Genomic DNA, 19,267 nt, shown 5'->3' with positions numbered 1-19,267 from the left:
CATATGAACTGTCCTAGCAAATTTTTAGAGTTCTTTGAAAAAAATTGAGGCCAGACTTGATATTGCATTCTGGTTTCTTGGTTCTATCATGGAAAACATGTTTGTCATGAAACAGAAGCAATGAATCAATTCATTATCAATCTTTAAAATCAACACATCATATGTACCTTTTGGGGAACTTGTCCTACCCTTGAATTTCTCACTCCGAGATCATTCTGAAGCAACTCATGAGCCAGGTGGAGTAAGCAGTCCCATTCCACTAGAGACACCTTCGGAGCCATCATCCTCATCTTTGACGGCCCCACCAGTTCGTGTCCAACCTGACTTGCATGCCAAGGCGAAGGTGAAGACACCGGGTTCAAACAACCCGACTAAAACACGTCCATGTATTCAAATGTTTTAATTTTCTTGGCACATGCTTGTTATGTTCGTCATGTTTATCTTCATGTTCGTTGTGTTAGTGTTAATGTGTTTGTCGTGTGTCATGTTTTCGTGCTGTCATGTTTGTGACGTCATGTTTCATCTTTCTTGTGTCACGTCTGTTTGTTTTGTTTAAAAAGGGGTTCCCCATGTTATAAGGGCCCCCATATTGGACCCCTTTTAAGGGCCCATCATGACCCCAATAATGGGCAAGAAGGGTGCCCAAAATTAGGGTTAGACCATTTTTATTATTGAAGTTAAATTTCTCGTTCCATCGCTGGTCTCTTGGAGAAGAAGAAAGGAAGAAGAGGGAAGAGGAAGGAGAAAGGGAGTGCTGCAAGTCGCACCGCTAGTTGCGCCGTTGAGCGTGCCATCCACCGCGCGTCCCGCGCCAGTCACAACTGTGTACCGTAGCTGCGTGTCCCTCGTGCCTCTCACGTGCTGGCGTCGCCCAACCGAGCAGCCATGCCGCCCACATCACCCACGCCACACTGCCATACTGCCATGTGAGCTGCCTGTCGCGCGCCACCTACGTCACCCACACATTTGTGACGCCCTGCCGTGCAACCGCATTGTCGTTGTGCGATACCTACATCACCTGCATTCTTGCGTTTCCTCATTGAACAGCCATGCCCTGCCCGCCAATAGCCGCATCGCCTATGCCACCCATTCGCCTGCCCATCGTGTTGCGCCCCCCCCCCCCATGTTACCCAGCCACACAGCTGCGCTCCGCCTGTCTCGCTTTGTCGTGTTATCACACCGCTCAGCTCGTGCCCCATCGAGCTACACTCGCACTCCCGTCCTGCCCTACCGCTGCGCCATTCTGCCACCATGCCGCACGCCGCACCCCTTGCTCCCTGCCTTCTCTCCCTATGTCACGACTCCTACACTGCTATGATGCAGCCAAATGAGCGACGCCATAGCCATCTTCAGTAGGCCTTCACCGCACCTATCCGCACCGACAAGTACATTGACAATGGGCAACACCACCGATGAGGCACATCGTTTCCCTTGCTGGCCTGTTGATATATCTACTTCAGTATACTTATTGGATGCACTCCACCACGCTCAGGTTAGACTAGGTGAGAGGGGATTACATTCATAAAGTTACATTTTGAGTGAGTTCTTAGGTACGGGCCGAGCCCTTCTGTTACGTATGTGCCCCAACAGATCTAATCCGCTCGGCACCGTAGTCACCATCATCGCTCGGACGAGGATCAGAAGGTCACCGTCATTGTCATCGATCATCCCCCTTGAAGCTTGGAGCTCGGCGAAACCCCACGAGTCGGGGCCTATATGTACATCCACTGAAGATCACCGCATCATGTAGTTTCATCACTGTAGGGAATTACCCATCGGATGATGTCACTGATGACACCCGACATCACCCGGCCTCAAGAAGTATCCCCGAAATCACATTGCTCTTAGATCTTCACTTCTTCTTCTCCAAATCTGGTTGAAAAATCTTGAAGATCTCCTCACCATGAAGACTCATTCCTTGGTTGAGTGGAGAATATATCAAAGTGGAGAAAGGGGTGCCTCCAAGTTCTGGTTGGCCTAGGTGTCTAAAATGGGTGCCCCTTCCCCTATTTGTATTTCACTTTAGTTTTTTTCTCAAAAAATCCAGTAACTAAAATATATTCACCAATGCGCCTATGATCTTATGTGTGTGACCTTCTAGGGCAATGTATTATTCTAGTTACTAACTTTACTAGCCCCATAAAAAAAAAATTCCAACATTATTAATTAACTATATTAACATATAGAGTAATTAATTAAAGATCGATTTAACCAAATAAATAGTTAAGGTTCTAGCCAGTGGGGTGCCGAGCTACACCTCGTGCTCTAGAAGATACTAAATATTGTTCAAACTCTCCCATGGAACCTTCACCATTCTCAGTTACTATTTATGTATAATCCTTCATCTGAGCGTGACTCTCAAACAACTTAGGGTATGGTTAATCATCAAACCCTAATCCGTCATTCGATTAATACTAATGTGTTAGCGATCATTGGAGAATATCTTCTGCAATATACTCACAACCCTGAAAATGGTTTTTCTGCATCATCTCCCCTGAGTCAATCTCCTCTTATACCAAGGGCGGATTATCACGTCTTGACAGCTCAGTTAACTATGTGAGCATCTTACTACATTTGAGCTATGACTTGTTTGAATCCCTTTATTAGAGACTCATAAGTTTTAGAAAAAATGTAGTCATCCATACATGAGATTCCTTTGGTGTCTCAGGTCAATGGATCACTTATAAAATCATGGCATGAATCAACCTTGTTGATGTTTAGGTATGATACCATTTTGGGATTGTTAGGATTAATTCAATGAACTCTTCCCTATCTATCCTTGGTGTCGTCACTCTGACAACCATAGTATCAACCATACTTATCATATAATTATGATCAAATAGTCATGTTATATCCAGATAATTTGATGTCCATCATGATTATATATTTAGTAGGAATACTTAGAATGCATCTTTAAAGATGAGGAATCACTGTATTATGATCTCATCATAATTTCACCAGGTCATTCCACATATTTATGTACTTCATTATAAACATCACACTGGAATAATAATTAACTAATATTTTATTCAATGAACTTAAATAGAAACATAGTGGTGTGATTTGGCTTGATGGCCACATAATATGTATCCCTTGAAGAGTTTGACTTTGTCATTGATCTTTCAAATTTATTTCTCATATTTTAAAGATCTTACATTTGAAGGAGAAATGCTTTTCTAATTTCATGAATTTTAATGTATAGTTTCCCCATTGCAAAATATCGTAATGTTTGAAGACAAAGGGGAAATGACAAGGGCTATGAAACAATCATCAAAGTATCAATACTTCCATGCATGTGCAAAGACTAATATTTACCATGTGGCTATAAATGTTTCTACAAAAAATGTATTTAATACATGATTACTTGTCTCCTCTTTCCTTTCTGCTTGTGGTTAATATGGGGTTGTCAAAATATATTGTACTCTATATTTCATAAAAAATGATCTGAAGTTCTATTTCAAAAGTGTATGCCATCACATTGACAGCTCATAAATATCTGCATTTCATTATATATCTTCGGTCAGAAATTTGATAACCATAGTGTGGTCTTTTTTCATGTTGCAAATATCCTTAACCAGATTAGACATGGACTCTGATCTAAGCAAATATTTTCATCACCAAAAGAATACAGAAAAGGATCACATGAATCAATTCCACATAAGTCAAAGATCTTAACTTCCAATATAGGTTTAAGAGGTACTTTATATCGTCGTATGCTATTAATAATGCCAAATCTAGATCATGACTCAGAATTCATTTAAGAAATTTTGAATATAGTGGGCCATTACATTTTGCTTTGGAAAACCTTTACTTTAATTTTCATCTTCCTGAAATTTCACTGCATGGGAAAGAGTGATACATTCATAAATCCCTCAATTTCATCTTCTAGCACTCAGACTTTGGGTCCATTCCAAGGTGGTATACTTATGGCTCCTCCCCTATTTAAATCTTCCTGTGAATAAGAATTTCATACATTGTGCTTTGGGCCAAAAATCTTGTGCAATACGTATTGCGTGGTAGTTTGCAATTTTAGCAAACAAAGGTGCTTCTTGATGGTGCATGGTAAGAAAATGCAGATCTGGAAAGCATCTGTGAATTCCTTCATCAATTTCTAAGTTCAAATTCTAGATACCAGCCACTATGTTTGCATCACCCTTTCATTCCATTATTTCTAAATTTGTTTTTTTTGAGAAGTAACACCCAACAAATGAGTCATTACTTTGCTTCAATCATGCATACACTGTATCAAAGCATGGAATGATCACTGTAGATGGTAGCATAGGTGTTATGAATATTCCAGGTGAAATTTTCTAAAGCAACAGTTATTGTAAGTGGATTTTTCTATGCTGTAGTGTAATGATGTTATTTATGACATGCATATTATTATACAATTATTATGTATAATCATAAATATGTGCATTAAAATGTCTGTATTTGCATGTTATTATGCTTTAAACTGATTAACAATATTTTTAATGTTAATTTATGATTTTTCAAGATTTTAAGAAATTTTCACATATTTATTTGAGTTTAGATTCATGAACCTATTAATTTGACAGGGTAAAGAGAACTTATCTATAATTATTAATGGTCTTTCCTAATCTTTATAGTCTTTTTTCCCTATTTTCACACAATTTCCAACACCAGATTTGTAGAGAGTTTCCTTTCTTAATGTGGAAAGCAAGATGAGCTGGCGACAACTGGAGGAGAGAGAAAATGAAGAATTTGGATCACCATGATTCAAGAAAAATGAAACCACAATGTCTCAAGGTGGGACCGTCAGATCAACCTTAAATTTTGAGGGCAGTTTTATCTTTTTTCTGATATTTCCATCTTGTGGAGGGATTTGTCAAATAACATCAGGAAGGAGGGGTGATGCCGGATGTTGTCAAGGAGGTTGTCCGGTTGGTACCGAGGACGATGTCTCGGTACCTAGATAGGGGTGTCGGACGTCGAAGAGAGTAACAGCGCGAGTTCGAATGTTCCCCTCCCTTCTTCAGTCTTCAGCCCCTCTCCCTTCTCTCTCTCACTCCCCTTTTCTTTCTCTCAAGAATGAGACCATGAAAAAGAACTCAACAATTCACTACAATTCTTCCTGGTCTGTGTTCATTAGGGTGCCCACTCTTCCCTTAAGTAGGGGAAATAATGAGCCCCTAATGGGTCCTTAAAAGAGAAGGGAAGGGGGGGGGGAGGGGGGAGGATGAAGTCCATTAAGGGGTCCTTATATAATGGGCCCCCATAACAAAAATAAGGGAAAACAAACATAAAAAGAGAAAGGGGGAACAAAGGAGGGGAGTCCAAAATGACTAAGGACCCCCTCCCACCTGACGGAAAAAAACACGAAATGCGACTAACGAAGACGAGGGAAACAACCTTACGATAAAACGAGCTTGATTCACTCGAGCGATCGATGACGGTGGCGGCGGCTCAGATGACTCCTTCGAAGGGTCACGATAGAGTGTGCCATCAGGGGGAAACCACTTTGAACATGCCCCAACCCTAGTTGGCCAGGAAGGACACAACAAGCTTCTGAAGTCAAAGTTTTCTGTAGTTCTTTAGGTAATCAGGTGAGTATCTTCTTCCCCTTTTCATTTTCTTATTTTTTATTTCCAAAATGCCAAGCCTAAGCAAAATATTCATGCTCTATGAGGGGTTATTGAGGGGAGAGCATCACTTTAGTTCAGGAGTGCAATCTTAAATCAAAAACAAATTAGAAAGTCATCTACCATTGCTAGGATCTCATTTAGACTGAATCTGTTAGTATCTACATCCTGTTTAGCACTTATATTCCATTTGCCTTCAAGAGCTAGCTTCCCCCAATGGAGAATCAAGATCAAGATGGGGTTAAATTTCTTTCCATCCGTTTCTTCACATGGGTATTGATCCTTTCAAGGGGATCAAGCCCTGAATCAATCTCATCATTCATTCAGATAAACTGATACTTCAGGAGTAGGTTCAGATTTCTTGATTCTCTTCTCACATTTAGTATCCTCTCTCTATTTATTAGCCATTCCATTCCTTCATGCAATTTCTAACTCCTAGAACCATAAATTAGATTCTGATGTTAAGGACATTTGCCTCCATGTGGATCGACGCCTCTCTTATTATATACGTTATATATTCTGTAAAATGGAATTTTATAAATTTAGTGCATAAGCGTAAATCCAAACGACAGGATTAAACTAACATTTAATCACACCATTATAGGCTTATCTTCTATGCATCATTCTATGTTTTTCCCACACAAGATTTCTACATGTGTATTCTCTAGCTGTTGACCCAACACCTCACTGATTGCATAGTTGGATGCATCATTCTTGATATCAAAATCAATGTCCTAATGAGGTAGTCACTAGTCATTTTAATGGTTTAGATATCCTTGAGAAACCTCTAGTAAATAGTTTCTATAAACCTACATGAAAGTGAAAAGATCTAGCATCTTCGTCGTTTCTTGAAGAATAATATTTTTATATTCTGAGTTTTATCTCTTTGAACTTCAAGTCCTATAAGGGATACCATGACCCAAATAATACAGTATTATTTATTGTCATAGGTGTATAAAAAAAATAACACAGTATTATTTATAGTCATAGGTGTATTGAAAAAATAATACAGTATTAAAGTCATAGGTTTTTTTTTTATAGTCATAGGTGTTTTTTTTTATAGTCATAGGTGTATTTTATTTTTATACCATGACCCTATACTGCTCCCTATTTCACTATACAGTGGCGTCTTCTCCAGATTAAGAGAAATCGATTATTCGCACTATTTGATACATATTTTAAATTCTATAGGCAGTCGTTAAAGGTTTTTCCAAAAACAGAAGTCACCCATGAAAAATTCCATCAAGTACCCTATCAGCTCTAAAAATATAGCGTTCATACATCACTGAAATGTTGGAAGAGCATCGCATATCCTAAATGGCATTCTACTAAAACCATATGTGCCAAGTACACATGTAAGTGTAGTACTCTCTTGATCCCCTAGTGAGATTATAAGCTCCGTGTATCTTGACTGGCCAATCTTTCTAAGATTAGTCAGTAAAAGGGAGACGAATAATGAGCCTTTTGTGGCAAGATTCAATTTTCTATATACTACATTGACTCACCACTTAGTTAGTAACCACATTTGAATTTCCTTGCCTCTCTTTGGGAGAACATTGATAGGGCTCACCCAAGGGCTATATGAAATGGGGTACATAAGTTTCTAGCCTATGTAAACTTCATTCTCTCTTTGTCTGCAGTATCCTATAATTGAGGAATGAGTCTTCTTGCACTTTCTTTATTGGCTTTGCATCATCCTGTGAATAGATTTACCTGAACAATATATGTGAACGTTAATAAAGTTGATTCATGCCACAGTCACATAAGTAGTCCACTGACTTGAGACACGAAGACCATCTTTTATATGGACATCTATGTTTAAAATAAGATGTACGAGTATCTAATAACATAGTTGAAACATGTCTTAGCTTGGAAATAGCAAAAGCTTCATAGAGGTGATTGATCAACTAAGATAGATCACTCTCTCTAGGCATGGATGGAGATTTGTTCGACGAAGAGGATGAAATATATCCCTACCCTAATGAGTAGGGATATTGTAAAAGATGTTACCTATTAGTCTATTCTGAGCATCAATAAAACTGAATGACAAGTTAGGGTTTGATGACTAACCATTCCCTGAGTCACTTAAGAGGTTCACACAAAGGAAAGACTATAAATATACCATATCTGACAACAACAAAGGTTTCGTGATAAATTTCATTCACTACAATGTATGGTCTAGAGTATGAGTTGTAACTTGGATATGGCTTGAAAACTCAACCTGTCATTGGATCAAGTTAATCCTTAGTTAATTTATATGTCCATATACACAATTGATAAGGCTGGTTTATTAGTGTTACTAGGCCGTTAAATTTATCAAGTATACTAAACTATGGTTTAGAGAGTCACAGGAATGTTGACAGATATGCTTACTGTAATACACTTTGGACTGCACGAAATAATAATATTTTGGGGGAAAACATTCTTCAATTAATGTTAGGTTCAGCTTTATTCAGTAATTAATTATTAAAAATATTTTTATACACAAAGATGTCATCGAGCAACCTGATACTGTGCAAAATGGATGCCAGCCATTTTACCAGGCCAGACTTTACTTATCGGCTCTGTAGCTAAATATTTTCTTAAGTTTAAAGACACAGCCTATGTGTTATAGAGAGATGGTCCAACTAAGCTTGTATCAGATGCAACGGATGAGGAGATATTGGAGTATCATAAGCGGAAAGATGATTCTACAAAAGTGGAAAGAATTAATTAGCTACCAATTTCTTCTTGATACAGTCATGAGCAGATACAGATCCAAACCTCTAATTAATACGGATATTTTTACTATAATTACATAGGGTATACTATAATTATACCTATGAATAAAAATTGGTATATTGGAGATTTTGTAGTACAAAGCAATGTATTGACATTGGACGCCAGCTAGCATTATTTTAACTAAATCAAAGCACAACGAACTATTATCATTCCTTATCGTGTCCCCTGGGTTTTCAATTAAATGATACAGATAAACATAGCGCAGCTGTAAACACCTTGTTCGCTTAACTTCACGGAGGGCGACAGAATTGAACCGCATCTCGGTTGGTCACAAGCCATACTTGTTTACTGTTGGACGCTACTATGATTAAATAACAAGGATGTACTCCGCGTGGATTGTTTAAATAACCCAGTAATGCTGTCTTTTCAACCGGCCAAAGCAGCGGTGGTAGGTCGATGTGACAACTTCGACTAAGAAGTCGGCCAGAGAAAGCTGCCATTTCAAAGTCTTTCCAGAGCAACGACCGTTGCAAGTTGAAGGAGCTGTTAGTTATGGAGCCGGATCGAAGCATTTCCACGAGCCTGAGCGAGGCATCTCTTAGTTTTTTTTGGCATTGGAAAACTGCTGTTTCCGCTCTATGATTACCCTCCGAAATCAGTAAGAAGTTTCTTGCTCTTCCAAACGGGTACGTGTTAGTTTCTTGCTCTTCCTCAAGTCCATTCGTTAGAATTCGCCTAAGGGGGTTGTATCCTGAGGTGAGTCGGCACTCGGCAGTTGACGATTGGCAGTTTCTTTCTCACTAAGAAGCGACGAGAATCCATACTCTGGCATACATTGTCCTCTCTATGTGCGCCATCACCAACGTCTAGGACCCACAATACTTGACCTTTGGTCTAAGGATTGCGATTTGCACAACCGTGTGAATGATTGCGAATGTTTTGCTCTCATACGCCCTGCTCTTTTGCCTACGGATGTTGGCCACGGAGCTTAGCATTCGATGAGTGTCGCTTGTACCCGTGGCATATTCCTTGACTGCCATCCTATCTCATCGCTAGAAGGCAAACATGCAAGACGTCGACCTTGACCGATGTCTCTGCTGTTTGCCCTCTAGCGATGTGATTTGAAAGCTCTCATGGTATATGCCGTGAGGAGCCGATGTGAACAGCTTATTTGATATTTTAGAAATCCGCCTCAGCTGCGCTATTTTCGTAGAAAGATCTAAAAATTTTTGATATTTTCAGAAAGTCTCCCCATGGTTATCGCTGCTTATCTTCGAGAAGGCTTAATATTTTTTACTTTTTTTAAGTGGTGGGCCAAGTGCGCATGCATAAAAATTTGGCCGGTCGAGACGCTGACCGATCTTCAGAGGGAGACCAATCAATGGTAAGCTGCTCGTGGGAAATAAGAAACCGGCCATAGCCTCCTGTTGTCCAAATCGACTGTTCAGTGGAGGACCTCCCTTGAATTTTTATACATACCCCAACAAAGATTCGCTGGTCTGAAAATCGATAGAAGAAAGCGACGAGGATTCTGGGATCGACGGTGATTAAGCGTTTCCTTGGCCATAGCCAGTAGCAACGTTCGATCCTGTACGCCTTCTTCTCCAAGTATTGGACGTCACCCCCGCAACCTGTAATAGAAAACCCGGGCACGAGGCTCGCTCGGTGTTGGTTGCCGCCCTTCTTCCTTCATGACGACCGGTCCGAATAGATCGCCAATGAGATCCGTGCGCGTCGATATCACGTAAGCGAATATCTCCGTCAAATTTACCAAGTGGGTCGGTAAATTAGATTCATTGGTCGAGCCAAGAAGTTTCTCGCGCTTGTTAGCCGAGTGCAATCTCTCTCTCCAGGGACCGAGTGGCAAAAATCTTCGTCCACAACAACGGTTCGCGTAACGTTGTCGCTGCCGGCGATCGACTGCACTTCTTTCGAGTGGCTGCCACCGTTGGTGGTTCTGTCAACGACGGCCAATGAGACGTGACCAGAACAAGGACAAGATTCAAGCTGAAAACGGCAGGCAGCGTCCGTGGACGGATGACAAACGGGAAAGAACGGAACGTAATCTGTCAGCTGTCTTGACCACGGGAAAAGAATCAAACGATAAAAAGAACACACGTAGTTTTACCGTCGTTTCTGTGTTCATTCCGTCGTCCGTCTCATCCAACCCCTGGGCGGGGCACGGCACGAAACGACAAGCCCGTAACGGATGAACGAACGGAAGGGCAATTCCGTCGACGATCCCTAACCACTAGTCCTCATGCACACTGTTTTTTCCCGGAGCTCTGGTCGTGCGCTTTCCCCCCGATCTTAAAAGAAGGCTTCTTTTGGACGATTTAAGAAGAGGGGAGCTTCTCATGCGCCCAGTCAGTCCAATAATTCAGACGGGTTTTTAGTTTCCTCGCGATCGTTAAAAAAGGCTTCTTTTGGAGGAATTTAGAGGAGAGTAGTTTCTCGAACATCCCATCGGTCCAAGAGTTCAAACAGGTTTTTTCGGCAGGGAGTTGTGGGTTGTAACAGGGGTTAAAAGGACGATAAAAGCGGAGAATATCCGACGACACCCGACAGTGAGAGCGCGTCGCCCTTTCCATCTCTCGAGCTCCTGCTCTCGCCTTACATTCATGCCACGTGTTCGCCCTCGACGCGTCGACTTTAAGACTTCCCTTCTCGCTCCGTTCCTATAAATCCGACTCCCACCCTCCACTCTGCACCCATCACTCTCATACACCAAGTTCCCAGCTTCTCAATGGCCGCCCCAGGCCGCCCCAATTCCGCTCTCGGCGCCGCCTCCATACCTCGCGGCCGAGTTCTCCGCTGCGGAGGAGACATGATCAAGCTAAGCCGAAGACAACCTACTCTCTGCTGCAGCTCCACCGCCATCTCCTCTCCTTCTTCTTCTCCCTCTTCTTCTTTCGAAGGAAGAGAAGGAACGGGGAAAGAACGCTGGAGTCCATTCCAGCGGATTATGGCAGGGGCGTTGGATATGGTGGAGGAGGCGCTGATAGTAAGAGCTCTGGAGCGGCCCAGGGCGCTACCGAAAACCGCGGATCCCGCAGTCCAATTATCCGGGAATTTCGCGCCAGTAAAGGAGACTCCTGTAGAGCGGATTCTCCCCGTAGAAGGCCAAATTCCAGCGTGCCTTGAGGGCGTCTACCTCCGCAACGGGGCCAACCCTTTGTTCGAGCCTTTGGGGGGCCACCATTTCTTCGACGGCGACGGCATGGTCCATGCCGTGAAGTTCCGCGGTGGGCGGGCGAGCTACGCCTGCCGGTTCACCGAGACGGAACGCCTGGTTCAGGAGCGCGCTCTTGGAAAGCCCATCTTCCCTAAGCCCATCGGCGAACTCCACGGGCACTCCGGTCTCGCAAGGCTGCTCCTTTTCTTCGCCCGGAGCCTGTTCGGCCTCCTCGACCCCTCCCGCGGTTCCGGGGTAGCCAACGCGGGGCTCGTCTTCTTCAACGGCCGCCTCCTCGCCATGTCCGAGGACGACCTTCCTTATCACGTCAGGATTCTCCCCTCCGGAGACTTGGAAACGAAGGGGCGGTTTAGCTTCCAAGGGCAGCTTTCGTCTTCCATGATCGCCCACCCCAAGCTCGACCCCGTCTCCGGCGAGCTCTTCGCGCTTAGCTACGACGTCGTCCGCCGCCCGTTCCTCCGCTACTTTTGGTTCTCCCCCGAGGGAACCAAATCTAAAGACGTCGAAATCCCCCTCGAGCAGCCCACCATGATGCACGACTTCGCCATCACGGAGAACTTCGTCATCGTCCCCGACCAGCAGGTCGTGTTCAACCTCAAGGAGATGATCCGAGGCGGGTCCCCCGTTGTCTACGACTCCGCGAAGGTCTCTCGATTCGGAATTCTCCCCAAGTTCGCTACCGACGCTAAGGACCTGAGATGGGTTTCCGTCCCGGACTGCTTCTGCTTCCACCTCTGGAACGCGTGGGAGGACCCGGAAACCGGGGAGATTGTCGTCATCGGATCTTGCATGACGCCGCCGGACGCTATTTTCAACGAACGGGACGAGTCCCTCAAGAGCGTTCTCTCGGAGATTAGGCTTAATCCGAGAACCGGGAAGTCAACGAGAAGAGCGGTGGCACCGCAGTCAGAGATTAACCTCGAGGCCGGCATGGTTAACCGGAATCTCCTCGGAAGGAAGACGCGGTACGCGTACTTGGCCATCGCCGAGCCGTGGCCCAAGGTCTCGGGCTTCGCCAAGGTGGATCTCGTCTCTGGGAAGGTTCGCCGGTTCATGTATGGCGAGGATCGGTTCGGAGGCGAGCCTTATTTCGTCCCGCGAGGGGACGCAACGTTGGCGGAGGATGACGGCCACGTTTTGACCTACGTCCACAACGAACGGACAGCGGAGACGGAGCTTCTGATTGTTGACGCGAAAGATCTGCGGCAGGAGGCGTCTGTGAAGTTGCCGTCGAGGGTCCCTTACGGCTTCCACGGGACGTTCGTCAGTTCCGGGGACTTAGTAAACCAGGCCTGATGAGACTGTATATGAATCGGAGGGGAAATCTCGGTACAGTATCCCTCGCGATTCCCTTCAAGTCTGCGATTTTTGTACAGGAAAATCGGCATCATCTTTCCCCTCTTGTTTTTATTTTTTTCTCTCCCCCGTCTTTGGTACATACCCAGGTTTCTTTCTGTGTAAATTCCTTCAATTTATCTGAAAATTCCCTAATTAAATTCCGAGGCACCCCTCTTCCCGGCTGGGCACACCCTTATAAGATAGGCAGCATCACAAGTCTTAAGTTGTCGACCTCTCTCTCTCTCCCTCTCATTGTCTCGCTTTAATTATCTATCGTTTTCTCTCCCATTCTGTCTTTGTCTCTCCCCTTCTCTCTGTCCCACGCACCGCCTCGCCCCCCCTAAATGACGGATAATAGGCGGGTATTCAAGTCTACAGCAGATTTCTCACAGTCGATGGAGACGCAGCAATTCATTATATATTTACGTAAAGCTGGCTATTCAGTTTCATCAGGATGAATACAAAGATGTCAGTGCCTCTAATTTTAGGGCTGCCGCTGAAACCTCGACGTGTTGCCTTCTATTTAAGTCATAAGTCGGGTTTGGAATCCTGCTGAGCTGCAGCTCCAAGTCCTTCACCGACGTTGACTTCAAGGAATATTAGATTTTCCCACGGTTACTTCAGATTAACGGAAGCGTGATATTCATTTTTGTTGAATAATCAAAGTTACATATTTATAGCATTTTGTGTTTATCAGTGTGGAACGAATATTTGTTTTGCAGCCGTCGTAGCACAGAATTCATTTTTTCCATGATTAGGACGTCTTAGCCCCGTGATCGCATTATTTTATTCAAAAGCTATAAATCCGGCGTTATTATCTGTATCTACGTACGTCAACGCCTTACTACGCAAAACATAACTCACAAATTAGAGACCGTCTTAATTCCGTGCACCGTATAGAGTTTGATTGAAATTTTCGTGTGATTTCCTCCACTTGTATTTTCTTAACATCTCGAGGTTTTACCGAGATAAGGTATTTTGAGTATAAGATAATGAAGACAAAGATAAAGCTGGGTACTTTAGGACCTGGAAATACTTAAAGGCCTGCACCGCGTGGCGAGATAACGCGAGCTAAAGGACCGCTTAAATCTCGTGCGCAGCTCCCTGAATTATCTCGCTAATTTAATAGGCCATTCATAGAGAACCGACGCCATGAAAGCATAAACAACTCTACCTGCGAAGTTAAGCCGCTCTTGCTTTCAAAGAGTCTCTGTAAACGCCGTTGCCCAGACACTTCCTGTTTCACGATGTACTGCAACATAATGATTTTTTTCTCTTTATCGTAATTTGGTTATAATCGAGCACAGCGGTGGTTGAGGGACTGGGTTTTTCGGAACACCCTCACCTGCTTTACGTTGACCGTTATAAAACAAAAATTTCCATATCAAGTACGAATTGATATGATCCAAAACAGTTGGCAATGATGGAATTTGCCGCGGAGTGGATGGCAATATGAACCCGGGTAATCAGTAGATAGCGTTGACGTCTAACCGTCGCAGAGTCTTGTATCATACAAATCCAATTCAATAATTTATTTGAACAGATGAAGCACAATCAGGCATTTATGACATGAATGGTCCCATGACCTAGGAAAGAAGTTATCCCGCGTCCCATATGTCGTTCGCTCCGCTCATTACTCTTGCCTTCTCGACGCCTGAGGAGTTGCAAATCTTCGGTTTTTCCGATGGTGACCCCGTATGGGGAAATGTTCGTCACTGGGGAATTGGTCCTCTCGTCTCTCTTCATACCGCAATCAATGTGAATAACAAGAAAATGCCTTCGGATGATGTGGTCACTGCTGATGTGTAGCATAAAATAAACTTACACGTGTTTTCGCATTCATTTCTGTACAATCCGATTATCTTCGCGTGAGGGCCGTTTCTATCACAAGAGAGCGAAACAACGCCCACATCTGAGTAATTTAAAGTACTTCGAAGACTACGTATGGCAAGGCGACGAACCGCATCGCGTTCAATCCACGTCCCCAATGGGACGCGAAGAGAGGTGAATGACGAACACTAATTTTGTCTTTCAGTAAATCGTGCTGGTGAAGGGATGTTGGCACGGTTTGAGAGACCCACGTGAAAGTCAGGTGGGTAGCGTTATCTCATCAAGAAACGAAGGCCTGCCAGCGCAGCTATTTTCTCATAGGAAGAATCTTTAGTCTGACGAGACATCGTCCCCCACAGGCTTAAGAAGAAACCCTAATCTCTAGGACCCACTTCTCATCGTCTTCGGACTTGTCACAGGATGGTGGGCCGAGATTGAGGCCAAAATTATGGAGGTGATGCAAGTGGAAAATACTAAATTCAAGCTAGTTCCGCCATGTCCGGAGGTGGGTACAAATCCAGACCATGCAGATTCCATTCTCTAATATGAATACAGATTAAGTATGTTAATTAAGGGTCAAAACGTGGCAGATTGGATCCACGGTTTCGACTATTTTTATATCATGAGGCCATTACAAGATTAAGCCCTACCATGACACATGATGCCAGTCCTAATATGATTTTGAATACTCTACCTTAGCTGATATTGGTTTGATAATCCGCAAAAAAATGAGAGAATAAGTCTCGCAGTTTGTACGACCCAGGGGGGTAATGCTTCTGGTTACCGTCAGTGAGTTGCCTCGCTCCCAGGGACACAGGAAGGGCGGAGAACCCGACACGAGGTTCGTCGTGTCCGCTTTTAGAGTTGCCGCCCTGGACACATGGCGATGAAGATGCTAAGAATGAACGCCTGCGCTTGCGGACAAGGAGAGATCAAAATCCAGCATGCTAAAGGGTGACGACGTCTCAGAAATTATAGATCTATATAGATCTATATGCCACTTGATTTCGTCTCGAGTCCCCATGGATGAAGACAACTTGTCTCCAAGTAGTGGGTTTGCATCTACCGACTTTTTTTGAGCCATCAATCAAGAGAAACTTAGGAACGTCTCTAGATGGCATCTAGGGAGCGACGCGGCAATTTTTGCACCGACTGTGTATCATACCAGCGGACTATAGGTCACATCGTAAGCCTAAACTAAGGAGAGAGTCCAAGGCTGGTGTGACCCATGATCTTCTCAAATGAAAGCCGTTGCTATATTATAAGTTTGGGTCAAACAGTGTGGGTGTACAGTAGAGTGGAAAGTGGTAGGTCTGGCTTTCGTTCTGAAGAATGAGCATCATCCCCCAAAGGGTAAGTCTAAAAATCTTGAATGAAAATTGGTTGGAATTCGTGGGAGAGTACGAACCCTAAATACCATTTTCGTGGGATTTTACAGAAATATGAAAGGTAACTTCCCTGACCCTTTGAGGGTTTGTACCCTAAGTTTGTCCTCGCCTTCCTGATGTTCCTAAGTTCACCTGTATGCTTCAAATCATGATACATTCTTCTTTTTATATATCAACAAACATTCCTAAACATTGAACTGTCAAACAAAGCTCATATTTACCTTCCATTTCTGTTACAAAACAATTTGTTTACTCAGGAAATTAGTTTCAGACGTAAATCAAGCCGACTCACTCAAATTTCTTACCTAGAGTAAATGGTCACAAAGCAAAAGTTGAGAACCCCAGATGGAAAACTTGTTCGATGCGGTCTCATAGAATGAGTTTTATGAAAGAGCATGACTTATACGTAACTAGGACTTTAATTGAGCAAGCAGGTTTTCATAACGCAAATATAGAAGACCATACTTTTTATTTTAATTCTACGCTATTGAATAAATTTCCTCTTTACTTTGTTAAATTTAATTTGTGGATACCAAAATAAAATTAATTCTATTTCTCGCGTCATTCTTTTTATTTTTATTTTGTTCAAAGGAATATGCACGATACAAACTTGATGAGTTTATATTCATTAGAATCCAAAACATAATTGGCACGGCCCTTTGCTGGCAGTCAGTTCGTAGGTTGTCATGTGGTGTCCTGTGACGCTGATGGGCAATATGCTTGAATGAATAAATTTAATACTTGGCATCTCTGATATAGCTGTCTCTTCTCTGGCTTCAAAAAGCATTATAAATAATTCAAACATTAGGTGACGGCATCGCTAGTCGCATATGCTTTATCTTGCTCCTATCGATTGAAATGACGATACCCAGAGAGTCACCCAACACCGCTCAAATATCGATTAAATTGGTATATTTATGATGTCTTAAAAAATTACAAAAGCACCCTTGATGACCTTCGGAACTCCACCATGGCCAACACATTTGTTATGCTTTGAGTTGTTAGCACAAAGTCTAAATGAGTATCAGTTTGAGATCAATTCCGTGTCTCACATCACTAAGAGAAATTATAGCCTCGTCAAATATCAGGATCTACGTTTTTTCCAACACCTTGCACTTTGCATAGAATACCATTTCCTATCACAATGGTGCCTCAGAAAATACCAGTTTATCTTATAAAAGCATGCTTGTGCCGATAGATATGTAATGTACATTTGGATTCAAGAATGCAATCATTACAAGGTGTAGACTCCTTTCGCATTTTACTAAACGCTCACCCAAGTTATAAGAAGGCTTGATGATGTCTAACACAGATTTGAGCTCGCTGCCTTCTTGTTCCGATTTCAAGTTGCACAACACTCAAATATAATGCCTTTGGTTCTCTCATTAATTACAAATGTTCTTGTGATCCTTCGACTTTGATCCTCCCCCAGAGTGTTTGCTTTTCTTATTACGATGTGGACCTTTTGAATCAAAAAGAAAATTGCTAATTATACAGACTCAAGAGAGATTCATAGAATGGGCCTAATGGCCCAATCCAACTCTCTACCTGATGCTGGATCATATAAGTCGAACATGCCCAGTTTCTCACACTATATACATCATAGTATGCACCGCATAGGCCTTGGTAAAATGGTCAGGCAATTAATCTGAAAAAGAAAAAGGTGACGTAGATATGCGGCCTAATCAGACATTTTCACCAAATATAATGACAACCAATGTCCATGTCCTGTGTGTTGAATAGTTAATCTTGACTGCGTTCTTTTAGGAGTATTAGTTTGACTTGGTCAAGGAATAAAACTAAGTCAGCATGGATCACTGGTCTATAGGAAGATGTGGAGGCAAGAGCTGAGTTTTGCGAGGAGAAGACTGGGTGTCTTGGAGGACCAGGTCCTTGGAAAGGTGTGTCATCATGCTTAGTTTGAATCTATTGGCAGTTATAGGGAATGCCTATAAATTTGTGTGAGTTTCTTTGTTGTAGCATGCTGTGTGCATCAATCTGTGTGAGATAAAGAGTGCAAGAGGTTCCTCTTCCCTTCTCTGTGTGAGTTGCTGAAGAGAGAGAGATAGGTTCCAACATTGCGTGCGCCCGTGAAATGCAGCGCTTCTCATAATAAAGATAACCAATGTCCATGTCTTAAAGCACAAAGTGTAATCAGCCAATCCTTGCGACAAACAATGGAGTCTTAGAAAGTACAATAATCATAAAAACCAATAGCATTTATTCTTATAAACCAATACTAATATCATGATCATTAAGCCTAAATGGTGGTGATGCTGATAGATCTATCAATTGTGATGAGTCACTGATAACTAAAGTGCTAACTAGCATGGTCATCATTGATGATGGTGGTATTGGCAGACATCAATCCTCCCTGAAGAGCATCACATGTATAAAGAGCAGTTCATAAATTGGTACTAAAGAAAAGCCTAGGGGTGGAGAAGTGAGGCAGTGGGGGTGTATGAGTGGTAGTAAAGGAGTGTTCTCAGTGAATTTTAAATAAGTAAAGGAGATATGGCAATGATATTTATTGACATGGTTGTGATATCACTTATATGTTCAATGACAGTCAATGAACATGAATTTAAGATAGAACAGTATCCTGAAGTATAAAAAATGTAGAATATCAATAATCACGAACTATTTGATATTATCAAGTGAAAAGCTATAAAATTTTATATGGACCAAAGTAAGTACTAGTAATGTATAATTGACTTTTAAATTTGAGTATGAGCTATAGTCAATCTATAATCACATCCTTAAACCATAGATGAGACATGTATAATGATCATATGTCATTGGTTATATCTAAATAAATGATATGCCATTAGGATTTCCCTTTAAATAAAGTTAAAAAATAAAAAATTAAAAACCCTCAAATAATTTTCATAGTGCATTGGTTACCTACATAGTGTGTGGTCCTCCATTGTAACAGTCTTGGGATCTAAATTTCATATTAGTCTGGTTGGTTCTGCTACTCGTTAGCCCGCTTATTTGGAAGACAGACTTTGGGATAGGGCATAAAACACCCAGGGACTGATAGATGAATGGCGCAGCTTTTTTGTACCAAGCGTTATTCTATAACAAACACAAAGGCACTATATCGATATATTTTTGTAAAAAATGAGGATATTTCCCAGGAAGAAATGAGTTGTTGGTTAAGCTAACACAATGCATCTAAGGCACTAGGG

General features: G+C 42.4%; 1 protein-coding gene across 1 annotated transcript; it reads left to right on the top strand.

The window, feature by feature from the left end:
• The first annotated feature begins 11,047 nt into the window (after positions 1–11,047).
• On the top strand, positions 11,048–13,026 carry LOC144708627 (9-cis-epoxycarotenoid dioxygenase NCED1, chloroplastic-like). The gene has a single exon (XM_078582037.1). The coding sequence runs from the start codon at positions 11,071–11,073 to the stop codon at positions 12,814–12,816; it is 1,746 nt and encodes a 581-aa protein (XP_078438163.1). The 5' UTR covers positions 11,048–11,070; the 3' UTR covers positions 12,817–13,026.
• The last annotated feature ends 6,241 nt before the right edge of the window (positions 13,027–19,267 follow it).

The sequence above is a fragment of the Wolffia australiana genome, chromosome 10 (genome assembly GCF_029677425.1).
Source record: "Wolffia australiana isolate 7733 chromosome 10, ASM2967742v1".
In the NCBI taxonomy this organism is placed as follows: domain Eukaryota; kingdom Viridiplantae; phylum Streptophyta; class Magnoliopsida; order Alismatales; family Araceae; genus Wolffia; species Wolffia australiana.
Note: the sequence above shows the minus strand (reverse complement) of the source record. Positions and strands in the feature narration are given on the sequence as shown.

Coding starts and splice junctions, on each gene's coding strand:
- LOC144708627 (XM_078582037.1), top strand. CDS start 11,071: ATGGCCGCCCCAGGCCGCCCCAATTCCGCTCTCGGCGCCGCCTCCATA.